This window comes from Puntigrus tetrazona, chromosome 16 (assembly GCF_018831695.1).
Source record: "Puntigrus tetrazona isolate hp1 chromosome 16, ASM1883169v1, whole genome shotgun sequence".
Lineage (NCBI taxonomy): Eukaryota > Metazoa > Chordata > Actinopteri > Cypriniformes > Cyprinidae > Puntigrus > Puntigrus tetrazona.
The window spans coordinates 12,947,814-12,975,794 of record NC_056714.1 but is presented as its reverse complement, the minus strand read 5'-3'; the positions used below and the strand labels follow the sequence as shown (position 1 = coordinate 12,975,794).

Below are 27,981 nucleotides of genomic sequence, written 5' to 3'. Positions count from 1 at the left end.
AATGTTTAAACCCATGTTTGAGTGTTTGGGAGTACATCGATGGGCCCCAGGCCCCGCCCCTCGCGGTGAACTCCCCCTATGAGGATGGTCAAGTTGACTCGCCCCGCAACATGAGCAGTAACGTGCTTTCAGCGGAAAATAGTAAACAATTCACAACAGCACGAAGAAAACGAACCGTCCCGAGTCTGCCTTCAGGAATCGTCTTTTGTGTGAAACTTCGATGCGATTCATGGCAAGGCTTTGCGGTCCGTGCACTCAAACCCACTGATGACCGAGGGCACTTGATGGCACACAAAAGACAAGTTATTTCGGGTCGTTTTCACCTGTGATCGACTGGACAGGGATGCTCTGTGACTGACATCGCTGCTATTCGCCTGGAAACACCGTTTCGGATCGCTCTGACGTCTCGTCGCCGAAAACAACAAGGTAAACAGCGTTTTCTCGATCTCGTCGTGTGTTTATCTCGGCGCGCTTTCATTGTGGAAACCATTCGAATCTTTCGGATGGCATTGCATTTGTGCAAAAACGCACTCATTTCATTCAGCTGGGCAGTTCCTGTGCCTTAAATATTAATGCTCATCACGCCTATCCCGATCTGCCGTGTGAGAGGCGTGTTCAATACACCCGATACGAACCCAAGCGCGCCGCGAGTGTTCACGGGCAGCGCTTTTTTTCCCAGGTCTGTCCCGTATGATCGTGTATCCATCCGGGCTGTCGGAGATGGACGGCATCGGGAACACCATGCAGAAGAAGGCTGCTGAGCTGGAGCGCATGGCCGAAGTCCTCGTTACGGGAGAACAGTTACGGTAGGTGTGGCTTCTCGACGCCGCGATTTTACCGACGCGACGCGTCAAAAACACAACGCTTCTGTTTAAGTGAATGGAAGTGCAAGCGCGACGTCGCTGGTTTTGTCGCGTCGCTATCAGCAGATCTCTTCAAACGTGCCAATGCGGCTATTTAAACAATTAATCCACTTTATAATCCAATTATTCCTTTATTATACATGTCTGATTGAAATATAGCGGGTTTAGTATATGAAGGGACACCCATTGCGACCTTGGACCACATAAGTGTGTGTGTGTTTTTTGTTTTCTGATTTATATAATTTATATACTAAATGAGGTTTCCATTGATGTGGGGTTTGTTAGGATGGGACAATATTTTGGCTGAGATACAACTGCTGGAAAACAAAGCCTCGTCCAAAATAAGTTCTTAGGATATTACTAATCAGGAGTTAAGTTTTGTATATTTTATGGTAGGAAATTTACAAAATATCATGAACTTTACTTAATATCGTAATGATGTTTTGCATAAAAAAAACTGGCTATCGGTAGAAATATATCCGTGCTTGTTATGACCGGTTTTGTGCTCATTTATTTGTTATTACACTATTTATCCGTTTCCTATATTTTTATTTACTCTTTTAAGTCACGGAAATAAAATTCACTCAGTTTATTTTGTAAATGCATGATATTGATGTAGACAGGATTCGTATATTTAAAAATTGGATTAGGGACTCTGCCATTCACTTTTCACTTCTCCGGTGATTTAAATGATTCAACCAAAAATTTAAATTCAAGGAGATATTTTGAAGAATGTTGATAACCGAACAGTTGCCAGTAGCCACTGACTTCTAGTATAGACGGAAATGCTCAGTGACTACCAACAATTTGATTACCTACGGTCTTAAAAAAAAGTCTTCTCAACAGAAAATAGAAATTCATACAGGTCTACAACAAAACAAGGGCAAGTAAATTATGACAAAAAAAAAAAAAAAAAAACAGACTAATACAGAAATATTTGGAGCAAAAGAAGTGGCTATCCAGCCGAAGAGCAAACAGTGGACAGTTTGGTAAATGAATGGATTTGAATGGAAATGAGGTTTTTCTTTGTTAAAGTCTTGCTTTATTCAAGTATAAAAATTGTAATGACCTCTATAAATCTGTTAAGCAGAGTTTTATATTCCATTGAAAAAATAATTTTTCTGACAGTGGAAGTGAATGATGTTTAGTTGATACATCTGATTATACTGACTGCTAAATAATCCCAGGACAGGGAGCAGTAGTTTCCCCCCCGGTATCACTTTAACACTTAATATTTAAACCTTATTCATGAGATTTTTGTTTTATTGTGTCTTGTACAGAATTACACATTCAGTGATTTAGCTTAAGGTGAATATAATAATAATAATACTAATGTTAAAGGATCTCTAACGGACCCCCTGGAGGTAAAGACATCATTTGGTGGGCGAGAGGAAGATTTTATTTCCTAGTTGTCTGGGAATATCGGTATCCTGTTGTTGTAGGTCACAGTGAACCAGTTTTATCTCTCATTGCTGGTATCACTTCCACCTTGCCGTGTAAAGCTGACTCAGGTTTGTATAATCAGTAATCAGGCGGTGACAGCAGGCCTTAGCTCAGGTGCACCTGATTCAGCCGGGTCTCTGTTTGTTGTTCGTAGTCGATACAGAATTGAGTTCAGTTTGCGGACAGGTTTAAATAAGAACATATTAGAGGGCTTTTTAATCTGAAATGGAAATTACACAACAATCAGAAGTATTAAAAAAAAATCGAAATGTATTGAACTATATAATTACTAATAAAATACTTATTTTTGTGGCGTAAACATTGCTCAAGAGCGTATGAAGTTTATCACTCGCTTTGGTCACATCTGTTCAGAATTATTATTGTAGTTTAATATTTTTAAGGTTGTTTTATTTATTTATTTTTAGTTGAATTTAGTTTTCCGTATTGCCGTTTGGTTTGGTTTAATGATATTTTAGCATTTTGGGTTCGCCAGAATACTTATCTCAGCCTCAGATGCCACGTTGACTGAACATCTGATGCATATGGCACACAAAAGCGGAAACTCTTTATGAGTGCGGAAGTCGTCGTCGGATTGGTCGAATTATGCAGGAGGCGCATGTGTCACGAGCGCTTATCACGATAAACCAAACGCTGGAATTTTAGAAGCATGTAAAATATTTAAAGTCTGCGGCAAAGAATCTTTAAAATATGTCTGAGAGTTTTGTTTTTTATTATGGCATTTCCATTGTCCGAAACATGAATCTAGAACAAAACGGTAAAAGGGCCTCATGGGCAGGCCTTGGCCAATGAAAGCTCCCATGGATTCCTGTACGTAAGCTGTTAGTCAAGACTACCAAAACACTAATATAAAATTGCTAATCGCAATTGTAGTTTTAATTTATTTAAAATAAACGTAACGGTGTAATATAAAGCGCAAACTACAACATACAAAAAAAATAATATAACATTTCTCTATATTTCAGTGTTTTTATGGCATTTTCATTATTAGGCAAATTATAACGGCAACTTCACATTAAAACGATAAATATGAAGATAGTAATAACTATAGCAGTATATGTGTTGAATATATTTGTTGAATAATATTGTTCCTGTTTCACGACTAAATTATGATAAACCTATATGTTTATTCTTACGGGTATCGTCCTTGGTGTGAAAATGGCGTTAAATTGATCATGTGTCAAAAAACGAAAACTAATTTGGGACCATTTTTGTGTTTATTTTTGTTTTATTTTGATTTTAGCATAGCAGTCTATTTTAGTTTCGATTCGATTCGTTTAGATTCCAAGTTATGTTAGTCTTTATTTTTATGTTTTTTTTCATTCATGACAATAACGCTGCATCCCAATCACATTAAAGGGATACGACTTCATATAAAACATGAAACGATCATTTATTTTGAACCAATTAGTCCATTAGTTCCACATGACTGCCAAAACAAATAAACATTAATTGGCTCCCTCCTTGCAGTCGTCCCGTCGCATGCCACTGGAATACACCAGGCGTACTCACGGCTGTTATATGGTAACGTTGCACCACATGTCTCTATTGTTAGGTGTCAAAAAGTGCCAAAGTGCACTTTAATGGTATGAACTACTGGCTGCCCACTGCTACAGTCATGTGAGTCTTTGTTCAGTCATTTGTCGGCCCCGTGCGTTTGCGCCAACTGCTGCATGACTGCTTGCTGCTGATAATATAATTCAGAATATGTAGCTATCAGTGTTAGGACAAGATATGACGAACTCCATTACGGGGTGCCTAAACTTTGCCTGCACACTTTGAACCCTTTTTTTTTTTGCAGTTTCTGTTCTTGTTACTGTGAACTAATTGTTTCTGCATCTCTTAAAGAGACAGTTCACCACAAATAAAAGCCACGCCGTTATTTACTCATTTACTCAAACACTGTTTTGTCTGTGTAATGAAAGTAAGTGGGGTTGAAAACATTTCGCATCCCTTTGGGTTTCATTGTATGGAAAAAAAACGTTAGTCTCTGAAAGTAAGTCTTTGTTTGTAATGATAGGAGGGCGAAAAAAATGATGACAAAATCGCATTTTTGCAAAACAAAAACAGCAACAGCAACAAAAAAAAAAACTTTCTGTAAAAAGGAGAAATGAAAGTGACCAAGGTTTGGCCCTGTTGTCATAAATTCTTTAATCTAAGACAGACGATTAAGTGAAAGGTGCTGTAAAACTATTGCATAAGACCAGATGACATAATAAATTTGAATACAGTTAGACAAATGACAGCTACATGTTGGACTCAAGGTTAGTCTAAAAACATTACGCATGTGAGGTGAGATGAAACTGAAATATGAATTTCCATTCTATAATCGTCTAATTCTATGTCAGCTGTAGGTTTTCGTATTCGGAACATTTCTACTTTTTAAGACAAATCAGAAAGTTATTTCCGTCTGGCTCTTGATGGATCGACCCAGGAAAGATATAGCAGTAAATGTAGGTATGGAGGTCAGTGTGTCGGGAAGTTACAGGCTTTGTATGGCTGGATATTATAAAGAATTCACACCAAAATGTGGGAAGATGGAGGTTGATCTAAATTATTTCCTGCTTTCCAGGCTACGGCTCCATGAGGCTAAAGTTATTAAAGACAGGAGACATCATCTCCGCACCTATCCCAATTGCTTTGTGGCCAAGGAGATCGTTGATTGGCTAATTGAGCACAAAGAAGCGTCTGACAGAGATACTTCCATCAAGATCATGCAGAAACTTCTTGACCAGAGCATCATTCACCATGGTGGGTTTGTCCAACACATACTGTACTTGCATTGCTAGATTTGTATTCCACTATATTAAAGGGATTGTTCACCAAAAAAACGATATACCTATGTTATTACTACGTACCTGTATAAAGATTATCCGGGCTGCCGCTTTCTGTGTAATAAAGGAGAACAGGGGCTCCAAAAAATGAATAATCCCTGTAAAAGTACCATTAAAGTGTCCCATTAGAATTGCACAGTAAGTGTTCTCAAGCCGTTCAGTAGCTGTGTTGATGAACAGACCATAATTTAAGTCATTCTTCACATCATTTGGCTGCAATGTGCTCTGGCAAAAATTGAATAACAGCTTAGATTTCGAGCAGTATTACTTTCAGAGTCATATTGACGGCTTTTAGGATATTTTTAGGATATTTTTAGGGTGTTTGTACTTATTGTGGAGCCCTTACAGGCAGAGTTCCCATTAAATTGCTTTATTGGTTTTAAAGGAGCAGCAAGGATAAACGATAACGTTATTGTCATTTTATGCTCAAAGGTATGACAAAACACGATCTCTGTTACACGGTCGATCGAGCCAGTTTGATCTTTAAACCATTTCTTGTAGCAGTGTGTCTTGTTCACTTTTCAGCCGCGCTTAACTCACACCAAACCTGTTTTGAATCTGTCTGTCCTCACAGTTTGTGATGAACACAAGGAGTTCAGAGATATGAAGCTGTTCTACCGTTTCAGGAAGGACGACGGAACCTTTCCACTGGACAGCGAAGCCAAAGTTTTCATGAGAGGCCAGCGGATATATGAGAAGTAAGCGCTTATATACGTGGTTCCGATTCTAAGAGGTTATTGCATTATTAATTGTTTACTATTTGTTCCGATGTCCATTTGTTAAACAGTAACATGATCATTCTCTTCCTCTGCTTCTTATTCATTATTGAGGTGGAGGTTGTTAGAAGAGCAAGCGAGGTAGTTTTCTTCCTCCTCTCTAGGGTGCGATTGCGTTATTGTTCATGTGTGGCACAAGTCTGTACATATTGATTTTGAGCATTTGGAGTCTGTCCGGTAAATGAACAGTGTCCATAGAAACACAGGTTTCAAGCAGATTGAGCATGCTGTGTTCCAGCTGGTTACATTTAGAAGGATCTACTTAACCTGCAAGTATCGCACAGCACAGAACCACACTCTCTATATGTTTGCTGTAAAGAGTTTACTGGTTACTTAACATTTGGGTTTTTAGTTGATTTCATGTTAACTTAATATTAACGATATTATTAGTTTTCCGGTCTTGTTTTTGTCTTGAACTTGTCTTGTCTTCACATGTGAATTTAAAATATATATTTGAATAATCTTTTGCACGTTGTGTGAACTGGGAAAATAGCTGGTAAAACAAATAGTTATCAAAAATGGAAAATAATGCATTGAATTGAATGAATGACAATGAATGACTGCTGTACACGACCCAACAGTTATACGGTGATTTGTTTTCATTATTATTATTTTATAGAAAGTATGTAAATAGCAAAGACAATAGGTGATCTAGTCATTTCTAAATTAAGTAATGTCGTATTTATTTTGCAAATGTAGAGGCTCACAACTTTTCATTTTCCGCCAGTCTTAGCACGTGATGTAACTAGAAGAGTCACGTTTTAAATAGGAACAATTTTGAAAGTGCTTGGTCATTTTTGAGCGTGATGCTAACGGTCTAATCAGATTCAATGGTCTATGCTAAGCTGCAGCTCAAAGTGCTACATCAGACCTGGAGTTCGGCTGAATGGATTCAAAAACAGTAAAACTCTATAAGGTTAAACTGTTGGTTAACTCTAGGGGAGTTGGAAAATGAACTTATTTAAAAAAAAGGGGTGTGTTTCTTTAAAAAACTTATGTTTTACAGGGTTTCTTTGAAAGACGATTAGAATGTCGGTTAATTTCAGGTCTTAATTTAGCGTTGCAATGGATCCGACGCAAGGCGAGTGCTTTTGGGTTGCATCATGTAGTGAAATATTAAAGTAGTGAACTGTTGAAGCAAGGTTAATCTGAGCCATGAATGGTTCACCCGTCTTGCAATAGCAGCTTGTGTTTGCTCTGCGATTATGACCGGGATGAGGTCGAGGTAGCAGCGTGCGGTTTCTCTGTCCTGCTGCACTGTAGACGTTCCTTTACGGGCCGTCCTGCTCTTGCATAACAGGAAGATGAAGTCCAGCGGGAGACATCTGTCACACAACCACCAGTGTGCTTTTATGTAATCACCGTGGACACACTTGTGCTCGCGGTCAGTATTCGCAGACTTTGCTCTTAGGGAAGCTCGTTAGGTTCGCTGAAGAGCTCGGTCTGCTGAAATATCAGCAGAAATACCAAATGTTTTTTTCAGAGTATATGGAGTACTCCGTCTGATTATGGGTCAAGAGCTACGTAGGAAAATGGCCAGGAATGTTTTGCGATCTGTTTCCAAGCAACTGTGATTAGCCTTTGTCAACCACCTTGGTATTTTTTATGCCTTCCTGAGGTTTAAAAAGGATTGTTTGCTAGTGTTCTCAGTGTATATATGTACTGTGGGCTTGGGTTACTAAAGCCAAATGTAAAAAAGAAGAGTATGGCCCCTTAAATAGCTTCAAGAACTTCCTGCTTCGATGTTTATTCAGATTGTTCCCTTTTGTCCTAATGGAGGTCTTATGTTGTAATAGATGTTGAAAACATCTATTAGCATCTGGATCCTTTTACTCCTAGATGTCCACTTAGAATTACACTGCTGTAGAAATGCATGCTGGAAGAATAAAAACAAGAAAATCTGCATTTACTCTTATCATAAGGTTAATAGTGCTTGAGAGAACTCCTGAATGGCACATAAACTGTTAAATTATAAGGATTACTTTCACTTCCACTTCCACTTTAACAACATTTAACATCATTTCTGATTTCATTGGCAACTAACTTTGATGGAAAAAAAATAATAATGCATATTTATTTATATATGATTTATTTATATTTTTGTGTTATATAAGATAATTTATTATATTGTGTTTTGATGTTATATATTTCATAAAAGATTTTTAGAAAAATGTAATATATTGTAAAGGTTATTTAGTTATAAGATATTTTTGTAAAGGTTTGTAATTTTGTTTTTGTAAAAACCGCAGCAACATCTCCATAAATTTTGTTTCATACAGTATTATTCAAACGTTTGTGATCAGCAAGATATGGTTTCAAAAATAACCAGTTATTACTGTTTTAAAAGTATCAAATGTAATTTAGTCATGTGACGGAAAAGCTGAATTTTCAGCTGAATTAGTCTAGTCTTCAGTGTCATGCGATCCTTCAGAAATTATTTTAATATACCAATGCAGTGCTCAAGGAACGTTTCTGTTATCACTGCCGAAAACAGTTGGGAATGGATTTTTATGAATACTTTTATAAATTGAAACAAAATATAACAATTTTGTAACATTCCAAATGTCTTTACAGTCACTTTGTATCAATAAGTAAATTGCATTTTTGGATGTATTGTAAGTACATAGTAGTTAAGGCCACTTAATGTAAAGTGCGACCAAAAACCCCACACTTTTGCATGATAGTGTACATCAACCGAATTTGACAAGCCTCTCTTCCCTGGACCACCCTTATTTTTGAGCTCTGACATTGTTTCTCACGACTTGACAAGACTGCTGCACTAAGCGATATTTAGAGACAGCTGCTTTGCGTCACAAGCGTACGATGCAGCCAGATCCGTGAGTTTCAGCGTTAGTGTAGCGTTCAGGATATGGTTAAAATGATGACCTGCAAAGAGAAAAGCTAGGTATGAAAGAACGAGGACCAAAAAAAACGGTAAGGGGCTTGAAACTAGGTCAATGTCACATTTCTTTTCTTGCAAAAGTCAGTCATTAATATACGGTTGCTCAACTGCGAGCGGTTTGAAATCGCAATTTGCCTCGAAAGAATAGACTCTGTATGCGCATGGCAAACATTTAATACGGAGGCTCATATTGCTGGCACAGCGTGTTGACCGATAGTGAGTCATTTGTGCCCTTGTTTGGCCCATCGGGATGTTTGCTCAAGCTGTTTCACACTCTTCTTCTTGAAGATACTGACCCATAGCCTGCAATTCTTACATGCACTGTGCATATCCTTCTATTATAAATGATTTTTTTCTCGGTTGTTTCTTTGAAACTCTCGAGGCACGTATCTCTCAAGGCGATCTTTATTTAGCTATGGTTGCTTGCTGACAGCCAAACGGCGTGTCTTTGGTTTTGACCCGTCAGCACCTGCCTTTGAATGGTGGAGAATGCCACATTTCCTGAAAGTTCTCTTGCTCTTCTTTTGTTGTCGAAATTCAGCGGCACTGTGAACTTTGACCTTGTTTTGAAGAAACGCGTTAATCTCTTCAGGAATCGTGCCGTTTTGTGGTGAACGATCTCTTAATGATATACGCAGTGGGTTTTGACTTAGCACGCTGCCCCTCTCTGCAGGTTGATGAACACTGAAAACACCCTCCTGCAGACTCGTGAAGAGGAGGGAGTGACGTACGAGCGGACGCTGGTGGCCTCTGAGTTTATAGACTGGCTCCTGCAGGAAGGTGAGATGCCCACCAGAGAGGAGGCCGAGCGCTTGGGACGCAGACTGCTGGAGCATGGCATCATCCAGCACGGTGAGCAAAGCACACGGGTAGAACAGATGCCTGCGGCATAAACCTTATTCTTCGAAAAAGCCACACAATTATGTCATGTGTCTGACCCTCGCGGACCCTCATGATTGTGTGCCAAGTTCGATAGGACTTGTTAGAAAAAATCAGTTACATGATATGTTTTTGTATTTTTTATTTTTTTTTATTTTGGCTTTTTATGGCATGCAATGTGAAAATAAGTAAATAAACATTATATTTTTTTTTGTTAAAGACAAATATATATTTTTTATACTATTAACTTATTTGGTATTGTTTATTAAAATGCGTTTTTTAATCACATCCAAAATAAAAGTTTATGTTAACATAATACATATGTGTATAATGTGTATGTTTATTATCTTTATATAAATACAAATGCATGATTCAAGAAATATGCTATGTTTATATATTAAATAATTTTATTTGTAATATAATATATAAGAATATAAATGCATATCCATGTTAATATTTTCAGTATACTGTATGTGTGTGAATTTATATACATAATAAATACACACAGTGCACATGCATATATTATGTACACAAAAAAACGTTTATTTTGGATGCAATTAATCGCGATTAGTGTTACTTTTCAAAAACTTCATGACTTACTGTATATAAAATAATGAGTTTTACCTTTTCCTGAAATAAATATTAAGATGCAATCAGTATGTGTTAAAGGTGCAATGAAAATATGTTATTACTTTTTACTTGATGGTTATCCCATATGATATTTATGCATTACATTAAATGTAAAATGCACTAAATCAAACTTTAATTTGGTCAGTTAAATTAAACATAACTCTAAATGTATGGACCTACTGAACCAGTCATAAATCGACCACAAATTAGAGGGCATCGTTCCTGAATTTAAGTTAATTGTTTGTTGAATGAGCAAAAAAAAATCTTATAATTTATGACATATTATCAATAATATTGATAATGTTTGTCGAAAGAAAAAAAATGATACAGGTTTAGAATGACACGAGGGTGAGTAAATGATAATTTTCACTTTTAATTAACTGTCTCTTTAATACCGATTAATGTATCATTAATTTATAGTATCATTTGTTACATGCATCATCCTTTAAAATGTACATTTATTCAAGTACATGTGCAGTATTACATCATCTGTGTTATTAAATATCACAAGGGGTGATCGGTGGAGTCATGACTCAACAAGAGGAAAGACTCTTTGATGGTCAGCAACAGATGGACATACCTCTAACCGTGCAAGAGCCAAACACAGCGTGACACACTAGAACACATCCACACTAAAGGATTTACATGCATAATACACCACCGTGTACATACACCCAAAACAGACCTGCGCGCGCACGCACACACACACACACACACACACACACACACACACACACACACACACACACACACACACAGTGACTAGCACAGAACAGAGCTATACCCTTGAGTTTAGTCACACACACCCATCAGTCACATGCACAGCAGCACAATCAGAGCCCTGTTGAGTCTGATACAGTGTCTTTGTTTGACAGCACCTTTCCTGTCTGATTTGTGCTGACTTTAAGAAATCTCCCAAAGGAATCACAGGCCGCCTCCTCCGACCTCTCCCACTGCACAGGAAAAACACAAATCTTACATTAGATTAAAATGAGACGACTTCGACGCTATTAAATTAAGCCTTAAAACAAAACTCGCCTTACCTTAAATGTAAATAGATTGGTCATGTTTTTTGTTTTTTTAATATATAAGTCACTGTTTGTCACTAATTTATATCCTTACATGCAGCAAGAAAAACAGATCATATCCTGCCAAATTAGGAATCATTCATTCTTCCTAAACTCCTGAACAACCTGCTCATTTCTCATCTTAAATAAACGCTCACTTGCCAAGATTCAGCAGTTCTATATTCATGTGTCTTTACTACGTCCTACCTCAAACAGCGTCTCCCTATATTATATCCACATGCATACAGACATTACAAAACCACACCAAAACTGAACAAAGGTTTGTGCCCCGACTTGAATTTAGCTGACACATTTAGATACAGTCAACACAAAGCAGATCATGATAGGGCATCCTGGGAAATCTGCCCGTTTAAACCAACAAATCAGTGAAAAAAACTCTTTTTTTTTTTTTTTTTTTTTGCCCAGGGCGGTAGGGCAAAGGATACGGTAGAGATGAAAGGAGTAAAATAAAGCAGGCTTTCAGCCTTTCTTGCTATTTTGCCGCTTCTGGCCCCTCTCAGCCTCTAGCTGTCTGCTGGAGAGAGGCCCCCTGACATGAAGTTGCGTAACTGCCTGGATGTGTTGAGCTAGATTGTGAATCGCGCTGCACTGTGTCGAGAAGCGTGTGTAAATCTGTTTTCGGTGTTTCACAGCCAGTGAAAGTTGCTGTTGAATGAGCCTGAAAAATGACTCATTCCCCCTCTGTTAGGGTGGAGACGGCAGAGATGTATGTGTGGGAGTTTTGCTCAGGAGGACACAGTGAGTGAAGAGTTTAGCGAAAAAGACATTTTAGCATGATTTGGGCTAAGAAAGCTAAAACAACTGCGTTTTTAATCAAATAAATGCGGCCCTAAACTCTTCAATGGTAGTTTATATGTCATTTTTATTTAGCTTTTTTGATATTTGATTTAAGTGCATATGTAAAGTTATCTTTTAATTTTAGGTTTTGCTGTACTATCTTTTGTATCTCTGTATGTGCCGTAAAATAGCGAACTGTGGCCATGCTACGTGAGTAAGCAGAAAAAATGGACTATACTTTTTGCATACAGGCAAAACACTTGTTCTGCTAGACTAGCCATGAAGTGTTATTCAGACAATGAGTTAGTGTTTAGCTCATTTAGCTCAGCTCTCTCCCACACACATTTATCTGCGTTCCTCCGCACCGCAAATCAAATGCATCCACTATGCTTCACTGCCCATAACATATCGGATTGATTTTGCTTGTTTTAAAGGAACAGTTCACCCCAAATCATTATTTACCCACCCTCATGTCATTTTAAACTTGTGTAAGTTTTATGGTGAACACAAAAGAAAATATTTTTTAAAGAATTACAAAGAATCCAGTTGGTCCCCACTGACTTCCATAGTGGTTAAATAAATAGTATGGAAGTCAATGGGGACTATCAACCATTTGATTGCCAGCATTCTTTAAAATATCTTCTTGTTATGTTCAAGAAAGAAACTCAGGTTTGGAATGACATGAGGGTGAGTAAACGTTGACAAAATGTCCTTTTTTCTCGTTTTTTTTTAAAGCTCAATATTTTAATGGGTATTGATAGCATTATTACTCAGTATTTTACATCGTTTAAAGGCATAATGTCATATTGCATTTTTTCCCACTGTATTTCTTTGAGGTATAGACATGGCAGAATAAGGTAAAAGCTTAAAATTAAAAGCAGTTTGAAACGTGACTCATGGGATATTATGCAAGAAGGGAGTTTAGGATTGCTATCTTACTCCTGCATAGGATTATGGCATTCTTACACGAAGGCACTCAATCTGGCATACTGTATCTAGGCTTGGTTAAACTGGTTTTCCTGCTTCTAGCGTGCATACACACACACACACACACACACACACACACACAAATAATTAAATAAATACCTAATAAGAAGGGACTTTTTGTGCCACTTCTGCCCAATTAATGAAATAAATAAAAACTATAAATGTTTAGTTAATGGTATGTTCTTCTTCTTGAAGGTTAAATCCAAAATATAAATATTGTGTTGACTTCTTTCACTTCTAGATTTTAGACTATTGTGGCTTGAAAGGTCACGTCTTTAAATCCCAGTAAACCGACATATGACTGTGCATTTCTCATTTTTTCCACCCTAGTTTCTAATAAACACCATTTTGTGGATGGCGGACTGCTTTACCAATTCAGGATGAATTTCCGGAGACGACGGCGGCTGATGGAGCTTTTGAACGAGCGCTGTCGAAGCATACCGGAGAACCACGACAGCCCTTTCTGTCTTCGCAAACAGGGCTCTGAGGGGGGAAACACCAGCTTCCTTTCAGGTTTGTCCGTGATCATAAAGGAAATCTGCAGAATGCGTGCACAACTGTGCTACCCGGTGGTTTGGGTATTGATTTTTAGATTTAACTGCGGTGATTTGCAGTGGCAATTAGACAATGAACTTCTGGATGTGGTCTCGTGCATTTTAATTTGCTGCTGATGCAGTGCATGGTTAGATAACGGAGACAGGACGACCAAAATCAATTTCGGGGTAGTGAGGAAGTTTTAATCATATTTGCGTAAAAACATCTATCAAGCTAAATGAATAAATCAAGCTTATTTTTGTCTGCTGATTATATTTTTATAGACATAGCATTGAATAGACATTACTAAATGCTTTACTGGCTAGCATTTTGATAGACGCTTTAGATGTTTAGATGTTCTCACATCCTGTGTACGCTTACTCGCGCATACCAGAGGTTTCAGGAGTGAGAGTTCATGGAGTTTGTGTACTGAAAGTACTAAATGCTTTTAAGTAGGGAAGGCTGTATCAGTGTTTCCCCTGCTCGCCCCCCCTTGAAGGTCAAGTTAATTTTATTTTCTCTATAGGGCCAGATCACAACAGAAGCTATTTAAAGTTAGCTTTTTTATAGAACAGATATATACCTTGTTGTTTTATTAAATAACATCAGGCTATTTAGTGACCACACACACTCCCGCTCCCACTAGTGTTTGTCAATATTAAACTGCCGAAAAACAATTCTGCATGTCTCTGTGTTTTTGTTTCCTACTCGTGCTGAAGTGTGCGTGATGCTTCTGGGGATATTAACGTCTGCCCTCTGACTAATACATAAATATAGTACATGCATAACATCTCCAGGACTGCTCTGAGAGTTACTCTAGCATTTGACTATTTCATTTGAGTAAATCTATCCTCATATCATGTACACACAGAACAGGCAATTAAAATATTGGTTTAACTTGATATTGCGATATGTATATATATTGTATTGTGTGTGTGTGTATGTGTGTATATATACATATATATATATATTGTCCACTTTATTTATAAGCAATAATCATACAGTATTTCTTCAGTGTTTTACCTATAATGAAAAATTATAATGCTATTGTAAGAATAAATGAAGCTTGTTTTTATGCAATGAAGCCACCACTCCGCCATAAAAGCTGGAAATCGAGAGGAAAGACTGTACTTTCTGATTGCCGCAGATTTCTTCCAGATCACGTTGGGAGATTTAGTACACTGGATCTGACATATCTTTATGATAAGTACTGTATCTGAAAGGTAAACATGTAAGGACAAGCAAACGTAACATGCCCCTTTTGCCCAATATTCCTCTGTTTGATATGGTTATATTACATATGAGTTATTTTGCCAGCATATTAAACATTATATGCAACCTCAGTTTTTACCTAGATTTAAAAAAAATATTCATGCTAGTGTTTTGACACGGAGTATTATATTAGATAACGCTGAAATAAAGCCCTTAATCATGTTGAATAATGAATTAGAGTAAATGTGAAGTGTTTTTAAAGTGTTGGTGTGGTTTGTAGATTCAGTATCACGCTGCCGTGACTCAGTAGAGGAAGTTAGCTCAGTGCGTCTTGGGACTGGGCCTCTCTGGTTCCTCTTCTCATAGCTACATAAAATATGAACTCCAATTTTTCATGGTGTGCCTTTGTTTAAACATATGCAAGTATGTAAATTTAGGTTGATTAACACACAACCCTTTTTATGTTTTTATGGCATATATATGGCATAATATAATATTTTTTTTCTGAGAGCACAATTTGTTTATTAATTATTTGATATTATAAAAATAATATCAAAATAAATATAATAAAGAAAACAGTGATGAATAATAAAAAATATAACATTATCTACTAATTTACTTTCTTATTAATATTTATTTAATTATTTACTTATATATTGAAATAAAAATGTTTAATTCCATAAACATTTTAGATAAAGCATTTTTGACCAATGATTAGCCATTTTTTATTGATTTTAAAATTACTTACATTTTTAAGAATAAACGTAAAATATGACTTTTATCAGTTTAAAGTTGATTTATATACAGTTGTGTATTATTGTTTTATAGACATTTTGTTTAATTTCATTTTATATTCATGTATTATTATTTGTATTAACATTAGATTTTTTTTCATCACATTCCTGTTTTAAGTACCATTCCAAGTTAATCAAATACATTTTTTTAAATGATAAAATTATGAAGAGTGGTAGTGTTAGCATTTATCTATAATTACTGTAGCTCTATAAACTGTAACTGGGGGCGGTAACTTCTCAAAAAGTAATTTTGTATACTGTTTGGAGGTAAATACGTACACTTCATGTACTGATATGTACCTTTAAAACACCAATATGGACCGTTTGGCTACAAAGATGTACCTTTACGTTTCATCTCAGTGATAGCTTTTGAATCTTTTTTTTCTGAGCGCGTATAAAGCTAGAAGTCTGATGAACGCCTATTTTGATAGCTAGCCATGTGTATGCGTGTTCTTTACACGATCCTATACAAAGCATTTATGTTAAAAGGAGAACACTAACAGATGTTAGGCCTCCAAACTGTTATTTCAGTTAGTAAGTGCACGCAAAGCGGATGTTGACATACCATAACACTATCACCACTGCACAAGCACTATTGGAATGATGTTTTGAGCTGGCAGAAGTGTTGCGTGTGTATTTTAACTGATCTCTCTTCTCCCTCTCACTTCCCCTTATCCAGTCTCCATCTAACCTTATTTCTGTCTTTCTCAATCTCCTTCCCCTCAGTAAGCCCCACTAAAGAGATAAAGGTGGTGTCTGCAGTACGGCGGAGCAGTATGAGCAGTAGTTGTGGCAGCAGCGGTTATTATAGCAGCAGCCCCACGCTCAGCAGCAGCCCCCCTGTGCTCTGCAACCCAAAATCTGGTAAGATAAGCCCCTATCTGTGCTCAAACATCTCACATATCTCAAACAGTTTGGGCATGTCAGCATAAAAAATGACTTGTAAGCAAATCAAATGTCTTTACGCTTCTTAACCTTCGCGTTTACATTAGCAAACCAGTTAGCGTTAGCTTTAGCCATTACTTTTACACCATCTCGGCTCTCTTTATGGCTGAATAAAATGGCCCACTTTGCATTTCTTAAGACGATGACGACTTACCGTGATTCTAAAAAAAACCATAGCTGCTCTTTGTGGGCTTTTTTTAGGTTTTCGATTTGCTAAGGATGAATTCATGAGCACATTTGCTAAGGATGAATACAGCTTTCTCTAAGTTTTGCTTGTGGTGTTACTGTTCAGAACATGCTGTGTAGAGCGTGTCATGTATCTGCAGCGGACACGGTACATGTCTGCCGTGTTTCTAAAGGGCTCTGTGGGTGGGTCAGAAGGTTGTGTGTTTGTGTGCTTTCGGGTCATAAAGCCACATCAGCCAGTTCTGTTCCTCTTGGCCTTCCTCCACTGTAATTGTGCTTGTTGACAGTAATTCTAAGAGGCGTCGGCTGTGTAGTTCCCATGAACTTTTTCACCCCTCTGACAGAGATTCCCCTAGTTAACAAGATTCTATTTAATGTAGTAGTTCACTCGGTAGATCAATAGGTCAGAATAGTGTGGTGACATTTACCATCCAGTCAAAATCCAGTCATCTCAATAGAAATCTGCAGGAGTTTTATTTGAGGCCAAAAAGGATCCCTAGACAGATTTTCCTTGTTGGTCATGCACATTCGACACTCTGATTAACAGAAAGCTGGTTTGTTTAACAATCCGAATTCTGGAAATGTTGGGATGTTTTTTCTTTTTGTTTAATTTGATTAAAATCAAAGCTAAAAGAATTTCATTTGACATGAGCCAATATTTTATTCACAATAAAGCATAGATAACATAACGAATTTAACTTTGTACAATTTTATTGCGCAAAAAGAGCTCATTTCAAATGTGATGCCTGGTCCAGCTCTTGAAATAGTTGGGAAGGGGGCATGTTGACCATGGTGTAGCATCTCCATTTCAAAACAGTTTGAAGACATCTGGGATTCGATTTTATGGGTTTGTGCCAAATATACTATATAGGTGAAATATCTGGACTGCAGTCAGGCCAATTCAGCACCTGGACTTTTCTACTATAAAATCATGCTGTTTTAATAGCTGCAGTATGTGGTTTTACATCGTCCTGCAAGGCCTTACCTGAAACAGACAGTGCTTCTGGATCATGTTCACATATGTCTTCCTTTTTGGATGATAGAGCTTTAGTTTCAGATGGCATGGTGGATTGTGTTTACCGACAGTAGTTTCTGGAAGTATTCCTGGGCCCATTTAGTAATGTCAATGACAGAATCATACAGATGAGTGATGCAGTGTCTTCTGAGGACCCCGAAAACCACAGGCGTCTTGTCTCTTACACACAGATATTTCTTCAGGATCTCTGAATCGTTTAATGATGTTATGCGCCACAGATAATAAAATTTGCAAAGCCAAAGTGTTTTCACAGATTGGACAGAATCTGCCCGTCTTTACATCTGAGAGACTCCTAACTTCTGCCTCTGTAAGACATTTTATAGCTAATAATGTTACAGACCTGATTAATTGTTAGTTGTTAGATGCTCTCCCAGCTTAAGTCTTTTCAAAATTTCTTGCTTTTTCAGACCTTTGTTTTCCCCATGCCAACTTTTCTTAAACCTGTAGCAGGCATCAAATTTAGAAGATAAAAGTGTACATTTTCTTCCTTTAAACATTTGTTATTTTCTGTTATGAAGTATTTTCTCAGTCTCATTTTATTAAAATAAGAAATAAAAAAAAAAAACATCCCAACATTTCAGAATTCAGGTTGTAAAAAGTCTGAATTAGACTATTGCTAATCAACAACTGGCCTTTTCTTCCTAAAAAATATTACAGGAATTGGTATAAGATGGCAACACCTTAACTGTCACGTTCTCTGGACTTTTGTTATTGTTTTGTCTCGTGCCACGTGCTCTGTGCCCTACCTTCCCTTTGTGTTTATTGTATAACTGTCTTCAGCTGTGTCTCGTTAGTTTAATCAATTCCGTTGCATATTTAAGTCCTGTGTGTTTGTCTTCAGTTTGTCCGATTGTTGAGGTTACTTTCAATTGTTGCAGTCCTGTCTGCTTGCCTGTAATTATTATTATTTTGCCCGTTTGGAATTAAATCTGTTTAAGTTTATTTCACGCGCCGTGTGCTTAGTCTCGCGAAAGCGCGAACGTGACATTAACAGTAGAGAGATTTGTTCTGCTTTTACACATTAAGTATACTTCAGACTTTGTTTATTTGTACAGGCAGGAACATAGCCTTTCAAAATTTATTTGATAGATTGCACAAACAGAAGAGGTTGGACGATTATTTTTTTTATACTATGGAGCTGTTGAAAACTTGAATCCAATTGGTTCAGGAACCAGTGTGCAGTTATTTTTAGGGAAATGGATGACTAAAGTAGTTCCAGTCTGGTCTTGACCACATTACATGTCTTCAGCACTTTGCCAAATGATTTGTTATTTCAAATGTCTGCAAGGTGATAAAGGATAAAAATATTTAATTTTTTTGCCACAAAATTCCATTTTGTTATGTACGGAAAGCACATGTTCTCCTTCTTCCACTCTGTCTCCTATACAAATGTCCAGAACAACACACAATCAAACCGAAACATGCTGACTTGCCAGTGCTGCTCAGAGGATTTTATCAGTAAAACAGATATGAACTTCTCGCCAGTGAGGAAATGCAATGCTGTTATGAAACAGAATGCCATTACAGGCAAGATGCACAGAATCACAGAGTAATACACACACAATCTCTCTCTCTCTCTCATTCTTTCTCATAACTTCATTAATGACTGCATTAGGCTGCTATTGCTGAAGCTTCCATTACTTGGTCTAAATGTTATTTTGGAAGTAATCCTACACGCAAGAGCATTTAAAGGACAAACACTTGATGTATGTCATGAAATATAACACGTGAACACTGTCTTTACATGTCTGAACCTTAGTGTAAGCCGAATAATTAACTCTGGTACATTAAACCACATAAATCTCATGGCCACATCACCACATTGGGGGTTGCTTTATTTTCTATTAATTCAACACCCCATCTTCAGTTTCCCTCCACCAAAGCTCCAAAATGTATACTATCAATGTGATAAGAGGTTCAGTTGAGGTACAATAACGTCATTTGGCACAAAACAAGAGCGTGTTGATTGCATGGCTTCAGTAGGCTTCTTTTTATAATATCAAGTTTCTCCTTTTATAATTATCTAGAAAAAGTAAACGATGACAGTCTTTTGAATGTGCAAAAGCTCTTCTCAAGTTGAGTGAATGTTTAAGTCTTGATTACTTGATGACGTTGTCTTATCACCACCAAGTAACTACTGTCAAATAAATGTAATAAATTACACTGGAACAGACTGTAGCATGCATTTATAACATAACATCCATATATCTTAATCTGTTTTATCCAGCTGTTGCTCCCTTCTGAGTGTTTGTGTATGGAGTAGTAAACTCTCTGACCCATAAAAAGTCTCAGCCTGAGAACTTTGAACAGTAGTAGTACACGAGTAGTGTGTGTGTGTAAGAGAGAGAGAGAGAGTCTGGCAAGAACACATCGTCCCCTTCAGGAAAGGCAAGGAGCACAGCCAGCAGGCAGAGAGACAGAAGAACATTTTATACACACACAATCCCAGCGTCCTCCTCCTACACCACCAAATTAGAACATCGGCCTCCATGGCGATCCAAGGCCAGCCTGAAGCATTCCTGCAATGAAGCATTCCACACCTACCACATGACTCAGCTTTCACTTTACCACAGCACAGCTCCCGCTCCGCTAACAGTGAGGCCCACGGTTAAAACCAAGACCTGCTTTTTGTTTAACAACAAGACAGATCCAAAATGCATCCCGCCATCAGAGCATTTAACGTTATGACATGTACATTTTCAATCTGTGAGGGAAAATAGGATGCTTTTCCAGATGTTGTGTTTAATGCTTGTGTGTTTTACTCGAAACACCGGTGTGTAGGAGACGAGCGTGTTCTGAGTTTGGCAGGACTGTTGCATGCCTCTGATTGGTCAATTTGCTCATCCAATCCTGGGATTACTGAGCTCTCCTCCCAAAACTGGATAAGAACAAAATGAGAAAAAAAAACTGAATAAGAGAGAACGAAAAAACAGTGAGGCACGATCCATCTGCATCACTTGTTGACATGTTATTGTAAATATTCAGTCTCTTTCTTTCTCTCTCTCTGACACACACACGCGCACACACACATAATCCTTTTTCCTTGTGTTAAAAAGGATGTGGCGCTGTGTGTGAAAGGTTTCAGGCATGTAGAGAATGGTTTTGAATAGGAAATGGAAAGTTTGTAGTTAAGAAACCCTGTATGCACACATAGAGTCCAGTGAATGGTAGGAAATAATGAGGGAGGGTTCACTCTACAACAAAAACCTGTTCTTCTTCACTCACTTTAATATCATTCTTGGTTTGCATGCTTTTAATTTTTTCAGTGTTTAATTTCAGCGTAAACACAAGAATACAAATATTAACTTAACGATGGCTGTTCGTAGCGAATCTTGCCTGCCAAGACCCAAAATCAACAAATATACATTAAGCAATCAATCTGTATGAAAATTAACTAAACATAAAAAATTTAATTCTTTTATAGTGGCAAAAAAGACTTGCATGTATGAATACAAAGTAACTGTTTAGATAATATTTGTATGGTGAGAGATATATAAAGATTGTTAAAAACCAAGAGAAAATATTTAAGAAAATAGCAGAATACAGGTTTGGAATTATATCATGGAATTATATTACGAATTGTATTATATTATATTTATATTATATGATATTACATCGTTTTTTTAAAATAACTATTCGTTAAAGACACTTTTTGTTATTTGCAATGCCCTTGTTACTCCTCTTTAAATTGGGCTCTGATCAGCCAGTCAGGATCCAGTCAATAGCTGTGCAGTTGGATCCTGGATTGTGATTAAAATTTTTCAGGGTTTGCCTCACTCATTACGTTACTGATGAAGAGATCAGGCTGATTAGAACCCCTTGTGCTAAATTAGACCATCATTATCAACCTCATTATTTCATTAAACACAAACCTTCAGTTCTCCATTATAGCTTAATTTCTCTCTATCTCTCTCTCTCTGTAAGTGTGTCTCTGAAGAAGCGTGTTTTGTTTTTAGGATGTGTCCACTTCTTAAATATGGTATCACTGGACCACAGTTTTAAATAATGTGAGGAGTAAAGTAATGAACCAGTAGTGTATCAGACTCGTTGTAGCAGTGAATAGTTGAACATGACTCTTTTATTACTATGTGTTAGATAGTCACATGATTTACTGTAGAGTTCATGACAGAGGAACATTGTGTGTATATTTACAGTGCTGAAGAGACAAGTGAGCCCAGAGGAACTTCAGACTCCTGGTGGACCTTACATAAAGAAGACATTCACAGTAAGACACACACACACACACACACACTCCTGCCAAATGTGCTCAGTCTTCAAGCTCTAATTGCATAATTTACTATGTTTGGTTCTGAGAATCCATTTGTAGGGAAGGAAAAAGTTCACAACTAAAAATAGCGAGAGGAAGTTTTTCCTTGGAGATGATTGTGGAGATGATTCTAATCCTCAACTGGATCAACAGGAAAATCCAAGAGCGATTAAGGAGCCTTTGAAATGTGATACTCTGTCATCAGCTGCCATGTACTTTACTGTGTATTGTCATGCATGTGTTTTACCATGCATTTTGAAAAAACTGCATCCACTGATAATGGCGTTTATAATCCATCCAAAATGCAATTGCACAACACAAACATTTGAACCATATCGATCCACCCCTGCAGTACAACCATCTGAATAGAAGTTTTAAAATGGCCGCATATATACACAACATACAAGTATATGGCACAGTACAAAGCTAAAATTTGTCTAAAATAAATCAATTTCTTTGACAATATGCAAGTATACGTAATTGATTACATTCACGTAAGGCAAAATGAAATGGAATGGCTTTCTCAATGTATGACCTAGAACTTAATTGGTTAATGTGTTTGAATGTATGTATTTGCAGATTGTGGGAGACGCAGTGGGCTGGGGATTTGTGGTGAGAGGAAATAGACCCTGCCACATCCAGGCAGTAGACCCTGGCGGACCCGCTGCCGCGGCGGGAATGAAGGTACAGTAGTCATACTGCAACTTTCAGTTGTCCATAGAGTAATTACCTACTAAGTACTTAGAAGTTATGGAACAGTTAAAGTTTGTAATTATGTAGATCTAATAGGCTTCTACTGTTGCTCATTTACTTGATTCTAAATGGTCATTCGCCACAAGGTTTGTTATTCCTAGATAACAACCACTAAAACTAATAACACAGGCTGATCTGGGTACTACGAATCATCTTGACCGTCAGTATTTACACGTATCGCTCTGCTGTTGCTGACAATTTGGTGGCATGTTGAGGCTTAAAATGGTTAACCTCAACATTAATTTCAACATTAATTTTAACATGTACAGAGAAAAACTAAAGTTTTCAGCAGTGGATAGAAGATGACTCGACTGACTCCCCTGAGAATAAAGCCATTCAGTCTTATGACACCATAAAATAGTGTTACCAACATTTATTACAGTGAGAAAACACTATGTCTCATTCCAAAGGGATGCTCAAATATTGACCAAACCAATAAGCTAATAATCATTTTCCACCTCTGGCCAATAACCAATAAATTGACACAACCCACTATTATGGCTCTTAAAGGGATGCAGAAATTCAAGATGTAAGTGACTTTCTTCAGTAAATCACAAACGATAATATGCAAGTTAATTGGTGAAAATTAGGTGAAAATGAACACCCTGACAATATACTGAGTTACATATGACAGAATTTATGCTTGAGGCTGTAGATTACAAATAATAATGTTTTTGGCAAATTTTATATATTTATATTTAGAATAAGTCATGCAAATGTGTCGTGTTGGACGCCAGAAAGCTGCTTGGTTTGAAGCTGACTTCTGTGTGAGCTGTTTTTTGTAGATTTGCTGCGCTGTTTACAATAAACAGTGAACTTTCTCCACCGAAATTTCAGTAATGTGACCACACCTTCAGAGTGAAAGTGCTCTTTACAAAATAGTGCTTGTAAATCATTAAGTTTTGCTACATTTCATTGCCATCCTTTTAAGTTAATGCTAGATTAGGATCTAAAAGATAGATAGAGATGATAGAGATTACAAAATACCCGACTACACTAACCCACCCAGTCATTTGACCTTAAGCAAAGTACTCTGTGTGGAGCAATCGTAATGTACTTTGGTTGCTGATCTGATTGCATTTCCCTCAAGAGCACTCAAAACATAGATATTTCTTTAAGCAAGGCCCCATCTAAAACACCTAATATCTACTGTATGTGTGTGTGTGTCGAATAATACCTGCCCTTCCTCATTTTTAAACAATGACCCTAATTTACAACAATAATGAACCTTTACAGTTATGCACCTTTAAAAAAAACAAACACAAAAACCACTCCCTCAGCATTACTTTTAAATGCTCATTACATAAGGTCATGTTTGCATACTGAGTGAATATGCTTAGTCTGTTTTTCAGGTAAAGGCATTGTACTTTTTAAAGATAACCTTTTGAGCAGGTTTTTAATGCTGCACCTGCGCTGCTTCCATGGATATTTTTTTGTTGTAACTCCTTTAAAAACCAAACCTTTTGATTTTATTACGGCACAGTATTTTTGGGTATGAGTGAGCATGGCACATGTTGAATTGCAAAAAAGCTCCAAATCTGTCAGTTTGCGAAGGCTTCTCCTGGGCTCTCGCTGGGCCATTCCAAAACTTGAATCTTCTTTTGTTGAAGTCATTTTGTTGATTTGGATGTGTGCTTCGGATCGTTATTGCGCTGAAAGGGGAAGTTCCTCTTCATGTTCAGCCTGAAGGTTTTCTTCCAGTATCGACTGGTATTTGATACTGTTCATAATTCCTTCTATCTTGACTAAGGCCTCAGTTCCAGCTGAAGAAAAACCACCCCAAAACATGATGCTTCCACCACCGTGCTTCACTGTGGGCATGGTGTTTCTGTGGTGATGTGCAGTGTTGTTTTTGCGCGAAACATACCATTTCGAATAATGACCAAAAAGTTCAACCTTGGTTTCATTAGCTCTTTAGAGAATTCAAATGTGTTTTTGCAAAATGTAACCATATTGCTTAACAAATTTATTAGACCAGCACCACCAAAAGATTTTTCAGATGTTCAATGCATTTACAAAATTAGCTATATAGCATGTGCTAAACTGTGCCACAACTCAAGTGAAATATATCAAAACTAGTAGGAAGCTTACAAAAATTGTGTTTATGCTATAAATGATTATGTTCCTGTTAGTAGAACATAATTTCAGTAGAAGTTGTCATAACTCAGAAAGACTGATGTCAACTGAGTCAAACATTTGTACCTCTTAGCACAGAGGCTGCTGGAGGCACCTAGTGTACAAATGATGCCAGAACAGATGTTTTGAACACATGCTGACAATTAAACAAAAATGGCAAGCTTTCACGTGTTGTTTATTTATCATTTGATGCTGATAACGCTAATGGTATGACTCATTTCTGATGGCAGTGCCATTATGGGTCTACCGGGAACGACATACAGGCTATTATGTTATTCATCTGCAGAACCTCTATGAGAATTAATATAGCAGATTTTAAAAAAAGAACTCATTATCTGTTCTTCTGAAAGGTGTAATTGTGTCATGTTGCTGTACTGAGAAAAATTACGATCCGTTTATTGTGCCATATATGTGGTTTATATGCTCTATAATCATTATGTTGTGTTTCAGCACTGTTATGCCTTTATCAAAGTACAAAAAGGGTGTACCAAATGGAACCAAACATAAAACTCTTGTTGTTTTGCCTCGTTCTCATCTCTACAGGTGTGTCAGTTTGTGGTGGCGGTTAATGGAATGAATGTGCTCAATATGGACTACAGGGCTGTCAGCAGCTTCATCCTTACTGGCCCCAGAACAGTGGTCATGGAGGTTATGGAGGAAGCCGATTACTGAAGACAGACGCTCTTGTGTTTCTGTTTCTCTCTCTCTTTCTCTCTTTTTTTAATCTTAGGTGGACTTTCTTCAGTGAGTCGACGTTCTGTTTAATAGAATGTTGAGAGAAACGAGTGGAGCTATTCCGTTCATCATTTCGATTCGAACCATTAGCATGACACTAATCCATGCTTTGGAATCCGTGCCTCTCATAGGCTCCTCATTGACTGTTACTGGTCCAAGTCAGCCAAGGCTGTAACTGGACAAACTCTATGGGAAAAGCAGCTGCCAAATATCATTTTTAGTAGAACCGTAGCATTTAAAACACTCTTGGTGGGTTTGCAGAACCGATGCCAAACTAATATATGTGTGCCATTCAGGTGAGAGCGTAATTCAGTGCTCTTTTTAGACTGTTTTCATTATTAGTTTAGGCAAGGAATAAAACATTGTATCAGGTATTTTATGACCTTAGTGTGGTAAGTAAAATGATACATACTGATATATCCATCCGAATGCAGGGGACAACCAACAACAGCACTTACAAGACTTTAGGTGAATGTTTAAAACGCTACGCACATCTGAAAGATGTTGTTGTATTCATGTCTTGTTTTAAAAGTATCTTGTGAAAGTAGTTTGTATTGTGTCTAAATGCCATCAAAAAGGCAAGTAGTTACCTGTAAAATGCTAATATTATATGACAATATTTCACTTTAGGAAAGTTACGGCAGAAATGTACTTTATACAAGTTTGTAAACGCAGACGATTGAATAATGACATGCATTATTATCCCAGATGTGTTTTTATTCAGGAAAGTTAGCTTAGCGGTTATCTTCAAAACCTTTAAACTGTTGGTGCATTTTGACAGAGGCCGATACGAAAGAGAAAGTGATCATAAAAAAACGCTAATTAAAAATTGCAGCCACGGTCAGAGACATTTTGGTCTCTACAGGTCTGCTTTCACATACTTGCATAGAGTATTTTTCGGGACTTACTGTTTTAACTTTAAAACTTACTGCCATGAAAAATTTAGTATACTCATGTAGTGTGTTTATAGAGTAAATGAGTCACTGAGACAAGTATATGAATTTGCTCACCAAATTTATGTAACTAGTTTAAGAAATACATTTGTAATTCCACCTAAGGATTTATTCGATAAATTTGAAATATACAGTAATGCTGTACATGCAAACTCCTATATGCATGTGTATTGTACGAAGCAAGCAACTGTAAAAATGAGCACATGTCATGACACAATGTGAAATCTATAATGTGTTCGTTTTCCACATATTCTGTCTCTGTGAACACTTTTTTGCAGGTTGCTTATTGTGCAATTGTACTCATTTGTATTGATAAGAATGGCATATTATAGTCACAGTCTTTGTTCTTAACGGAAGTAAGCTTGAATCTTCTGCCTTAATGACCTGTATTGTGCTGCTAATTGGTCACGTAACATCTGTAATGATAAAGTCTTCTTTTAAAGACAGCATAGGTGAAGATTTTGGGGGTGATCATGACAATCAGTATCAGGGTAGTCTGTTAAATACTGGGCCAGATATGTGCCACATCTTCCTCACTGCCGGGAAGTCTAAGCTAATCGAATAATCTTATAGTTCTTCTGTTCTGAATTAAAATGAAAAAGGAAGTTTCATTTAAAACTCGAGTTCAGTGCAGCTGAGTTCAATGCATGTGTTTTTGTTTAAAGGGATAGCTGACCCAGAAATAAAAACGATGTCCTCATTTACTCGCCCTCAAAACCTGTATGGGTTTCTTTTAACTGTGTAATTTAATGGCTATACACATTATTTATACAGGTTTGGAACGACTTGAGGGTCAGTAAATGATGACAAAATTTTAATTTGGGGTAAACTATCCCGTGGAGTAAACTCATGGTACCATAGTATTTCTTTGTGCAGCTCTAATTCATGATTAATATGTGTTTTGATTAATGTTTAATTAAACTTCTTGATTTCATTAAAAAAAAACCTGTCTTGTGTGCCTTAGAACCACATAAATGGCATCCTTAATATCTCTCTCTCAAATGTTATTATAAATGACATGGACATGGACCCAGGTTAGTGATAAACCCTAAATGATTCTGTATATTTCTCATTTAAAATTAAAACTTGAATTTTCAGTGTGGCCTCTGACTGTATTTATGCATCAAAAGGTAGGCTATTGATCACCAGTCCTGAGACGATAACTGAGGCACAGAGATGACGTAATGCTGTTGACGTCCTGATTTCTTCAGGTTTACTAGCGCCACCTGTTGG

The 27,981-nt window shown here is 37.1% G+C and overlaps 1 protein-coding gene across 1 annotated transcript; it reads left to right on the top strand.

Moving 5' to 3' along the window:
• Positions 1–27,845, top strand: deptor (DEP domain containing MTOR-interacting protein). The gene is made up of 10 exons (XM_043260696.1): positions 1–426; positions 680–806; positions 4,897–5,075; positions 5,733–5,856; positions 9,510–9,688; positions 13,528–13,710; positions 16,464–16,601; positions 22,059–22,129; positions 22,751–22,855; positions 25,604–27,845. The coding sequence occupies exons 2-10, from the start codon at positions 691–693 to the stop codon at positions 25,730–25,732; spliced, it is 1,224 nt and encodes a 407-aa protein (XP_043116631.1). The 5' UTR covers positions 1–426; positions 680–690; the 3' UTR covers positions 25,733–27,845.
• Positions 27,846–27,981: the final 136 nt, after the last annotated feature.

What these genes read in the sequence shown, in the direction of transcription:
- deptor (XM_043260696.1), top strand. Translation starts at nt 691, where the DNA reads ATGATCGTGTATCCATCCGGGCTGTCGGAGATGGACGGCATCGGGAAC. An exon ending in GGCCAGCGGATATATGAGAA is followed by an intron (nt 5,857 to 9,509) that starts GTAAGCGCTTAT and finishes CCCTCTCTGCAG; the next exon opens with GTTGATGAACACTGAAAACA. An exon ending in AAACACCAGCTTCCTTTCAG is followed by an intron (nt 13,711 to 16,463) that starts GTTTGTCCGTGA and finishes CCTTCCCCTCAG; the next exon opens with TAAGCCCCACTAAAGAGATA.